The 4,711-nt window shown below is 31.1% G+C and overlaps 1 protein-coding gene across 1 annotated transcript; it reads right to left on the bottom strand.

Moving 5' to 3' along the window:
* Positions 1-3,149: 3,149 nt before the first annotated feature.
* LOC107029606 lies at positions 3,150-4,320 on the bottom strand. Its single transcript, XM_015231038.2, has one exon. The coding sequence runs from the start codon at positions 3,992-3,994 to the stop codon at positions 3,473-3,475; it is 522 nt and encodes a 173-aa protein (XP_015086524.1). The 5' UTR covers positions 3,995-4,320; the 3' UTR covers positions 3,150-3,472.
* Between the last annotated feature and the right edge of the window lie 391 nt (positions 4,321-4,711).

Raw genomic sequence — 4,711 nt, 5'->3', positions numbered from 1 at the left:
CATTGATGGATCTATAACTTAATGAATTTTTCTCCATTAATAACTTTAAAGTTCGATCCTCTTGACTTTCAATTTTGATATTGAGTTCTTGTCAATTTTCACACTAACTATGAGAAATTTGTGATTTGAAAAAGAGAGTTAACTTAATGAAGTTAACTTAATGATTAGAGCTCGGTGAGGGCGGCGACCTGGTGATGGAGCAGAGCTGTCGCCGATGTAGCTTTGGTGAAGAGAAGAAGAAAGACCATAAAAATAATTTTTTTAAAAAGAAACATAAAATTTTTTGTAGAATAAAATAATTATTATATAAAATTTAAAAAATATTTTTAAAATCTAAAGTTTTAATTATTATTTTTACCTCTCACTCTCTTTGAGAGAGTGAACTTCACTTTCCTTGCCACATCATCATTCAGGGAGCAAATAGTTCTACTTTAAAATAGTATAAGAGGGTAAAGGGACTTTCATAATGAAGAAGTGTGTAGTTGAGATTTCGAATATAGATTAGGGGTTTTTTAGATCATTTTCTCTTTTTGAAATGATGAATTTTTTTGTAGTAAATATCAATAGATTTGAAGGGCATAAAATATCATTTGCAATTAAAATATATATCAAGTATTTTGAGACAAACGTGCAACACATATTTCCAGAACAGTATAATAAAAGATAAATGAAAGGAAAGAGACCTCTCTTTCCTAATCTCAAAGAGGAGATGCAGACAAATGAGACATTTTAGTCTGCCTCTAGAGAGACCAATTACTTTTAGATTTGAATATTCTATGAAAAATGGTCTGATATATTCTTCAACTTTGTCATTTAGAGTTGATATACTCCTTGTTATGAAAGTGACTCATATATACCCCTACTTATAAGCAAATGGCTCACATATACTCTTTTCCGCTAACGGAAATGGAAAAAAAAAAATCTGATCTAATTTTTATTTTTTTTCTAAAAAATATAATCCCATATGAGTAAATTTAATCCTCGTCAAACATATTTTTTTCTGTTTTAATGACTCATTTAGAATTATTATTTTGATAATCAAATTTATTTATGTTTCACTAATATTCTTGTAAAAAACTTATTGTAGATGACCAAATTATTTTCTTCAACTACAAAAATCAAACTACAATATAGACAAAAAAAATAGCTTAATTTTTTTTCCTTTAAACTAAGGAATGAAAGAAAAATAATAAAATAAGAACAAGAAACTCAAATAACTATAATAAAAGATGTCAAAAAATAATTTATGTATGAAAAAAATTAAAATATACCTTGAACTTTGATAGAAGAATTATATATACCCCTAAATAATTTTTTTTAAAAATAAAAGTAAAAAATATTAATTTAAAACTAATTTTTTAACTTTCGTTAAATGAAGGGTATATAGGAGCTCATTTTGTAACGGCAGGGGTATATTTGAGCAGGTTTAATAACGGTAAGGGCATATATTAGCCTCTTTCATAACGAAGGGTATATCAGCTCCAGATTCTATGATAGGTTGGGTAAAGCTTGCTATGATGCAAGTTCAGTTGCTTAGAGGCAGCCAAGGCTTTGTAACTGAATAATAATACATGTTAAGCTTCAAAACAAGGCTTCAAGTGTCTCCAGAAAATAATAAGCTCATTCCAGTTTCAGAAAAAGTGGAGGGGAGAAAGAAGCATGTCTAGGAAGCTCGCCATAAGTTTCAGGCGTGCATCACCAGAAGACAAGTGACTTTACTACTCATACAACTCCCTTTTAAGTTTTATTTGTCGTAATACCTCACGACAAGCTTTTACAAGTGTTAAATGACCCCCAACTAATGCTTTGTAAACAACTTCACTCTCCATCAACCTCCACAAGGTAAATGGATAGGATCATCGTTGGTCACTTCCTATGTATCCCCTAAAAAAGGCATAAATATTTCACCTTGTAAAGTATGATCCTATTTAACCTTTTCATCATCCATCACAGGCTCAACATTCACTCTAGAAACTAAATAACAATTCTCTAGATAGCTCTAAAGCATTCAACAATTAAAACGACTTACACGCTTCTCTATTCTTACCCTGCATCAGGAAGCAACAATATACCACAGTAAGGCTAGCATAAGCAAAACCTTTAACTAGGGATTTCTCTAGTTCCTTATGGATGAACTTATGATATATTTTTTGAGAAAATTACATAATCCTGACCATTTAAAGACATCTCTGCTGGAAAAGGAGAAATAGGAGTATGGTCGAAAAAGCTGATAAGCTAAAACTTAATTAGAATAAAGAAGAATATCATGTGTTTTCTTGAATAACCCCTGCTTAAGTTGTCGATCAGTAGTTGGTGGAGGTTCCATATGAATCAGTTGAACCATGATGACCTACTTTTAATTGCATGACTTTCTACCTTGACAAAGACATTATGAACTCTAGTTCAAAGGGATTTTCTATCATTCCAGTCTGCAAAACGTTCAACATGAGGGGAGGGGTAATAATAAGAGATGGATGGAAAGAAGTTTTGAGCCGCACATCACTAAATCTATTTTTTCAAAATATATATATATATATATATATATATGTCAAGTTGAGAATTGAATATGAACTAGTTAAATGAGGAAACTTGAATAAGTTCATATGTATGAATATACAGCTATAGGTGAATCTCTGAATGCTTGATTAGGTGAAAGACAATATATCATACACTGCAAAAGTTTCATGAAATAACCAGTATAGGATTTAAGTTTTTCATCATATTTGAGAGAACTTCCTTAACAACCACACCTCAAATTAGCTAATCAGTTTCCTATTGAATAGCAATTTATTAAAAGCTAGTTCATTTGTCTCACCTAAAAGCATGATTGTCCAATATATACAGTTGATGATCAATTCAGATACGATAATTATGGAAAAACTAGAAGCTTCATTCAAATAACAATGTTGAGCACAAGTTTTGGTACAAGTTCCACTAGGTAGGTACACATAGAGGATATATGTGAACTTACTATACTCTTGATGTTCCCTCAATTTGGATACAGAGAAATTGCCTACCTGCTAGTCGACTAGCAAATCAAGTCAACTTCTTACAGGAGCAATGTATACTGTATACAGCAAATTTTACAAAAACAGAATCATAAGCTATAAAGATTATGCAATAACGAGCTCATATAGAACCCAATCCAGTTAGTATCTTGAGCATAAATAGCATATATTAAACATTAAAAAGTGTTGTGCAAATGCCCATTTATACATTTGCTTAGACATAGAAAAATGCTTTACAAATGAGGGGTTGTAGAAATGACTAAGCTGAAAAGTAAGATTTATCCTACACATAGCTGGTGACAAATGAATCTACGGTCACAATGATACATATGGTTGAGTATGAAGGAAATGGACTAGGTGGCATAATGGAATTGAATTGAATTCAAACAGTAATGACCTAAATGATCTCTATAATCAAAGCATGACATAGTTTTTATAGATTGAACAAAATCCAAAAATTGACTTTAGTGCAGAAATGCATATATAGCGGTAGAAATATAAACAACAAGGGCAGACGTGACCAAAACGAGCAAGGTGGAGACAGCATGAATAGCAGATTTACTTCCACAAGATAAGACCCCGAGTCGAATCTGAATGACATTGACAATTGAAAGCATCAAGAATAAACAGCCCATTACGGATCCAATAGCAGATGCCATCATTCCAAGCCTGAGCACCTTCAAATTGATGTGAGCCCTAAAAGCCTCATCAACATCTTTGCTATTCAACAAATTAATTGCCAATTTGAGACCCTGTGCAACAAGTGAGGAAAAGAGAAAGAAGCTGAATGAAACGACCTCAAAAACCAACAACTTCTTAACTATATCAATCCCAGCATCACAAGCTGTGCGATCTTCCAGACTTTTCTGTCCAGGTGTTGTTAAAGAGAGACCCACAAAGACTGCAATGGTGAAAAGTGAGTTCACATTAACTAGACCATCCAAGGCAGTTACATGAACACTCGTTGTTGAAACAGATGAGGACATTGAGGTGGATCTTCTTGACAAGTATTCAGTTGGGTATGTTTTCAGATCTGCAAATAAAGCAGATGAGGAAATGAATGAATCAGAAAAGGGAGGTAGGAAGGATAGGATATGATAAAATCAATGTTTCAAGACTTGCTGCAGCTGCTTAATTTAGAGATGCTTGTAATATTTGTGTTTCAATTTCCTAGAGTACAAGGGAATGGATGGATATTTGTTGGAAAATGTAACTGTTTGCTCCTTCCTTGTTTTTACTACTTTTTGCTTCAAGAGTGGCTGAAATGGAGAAACAAAACACTTAATCATAGGACTCTAGTCAAACCATCTTCAACTTTGCAATTATCATATTTATTTCATAAGAGTTCCTTTTTTTTTTCGGCCCAAAGATGCTAAAAATTATTTATTTCTTAAAAGTACTTTTATTAGAATATCATTGTTAACAAATTAACAATTTGTCTTTGGTTAATTCTTTATATATATATATATATATATATATACATACAAATTACAAAAAAAAAAAGTTTGCAATTTTTTTAATACTAAAATTATTTTATAGAGATAAATTATTTTAAATATCTATTATTTAAATCACATAGTGTAAATTTTCTATCAACATTGTATACAGATAAATTAACGAAAATATTAAAAGTTGATAATATTATCATAATGATTTGAATGTAATTAAAATCATTGAGTCAAATAAATTTAAAAAATATTCCA

This window comes from Solanum pennellii, chromosome 9 (genome assembly GCF_001406875.1).
Source record: "Solanum pennellii chromosome 9, SPENNV200".
Classification (NCBI taxonomy): domain Eukaryota; kingdom Viridiplantae; phylum Streptophyta; class Magnoliopsida; order Solanales; family Solanaceae; genus Solanum; species Solanum pennellii.
The sequence above is the reverse complement of the archived record's forward strand: the minus strand, read 5'-3'. Positions and strand labels throughout refer to the sequence as shown.

Coding starts and splice junctions, on each gene's coding strand:
- LOC107029606 (XM_015231038.2), bottom strand. CDS start 3,994: ATGTCCTCATCTGTTTCAACAACGAGTGTTCATGTAACTGCCTTGGAT.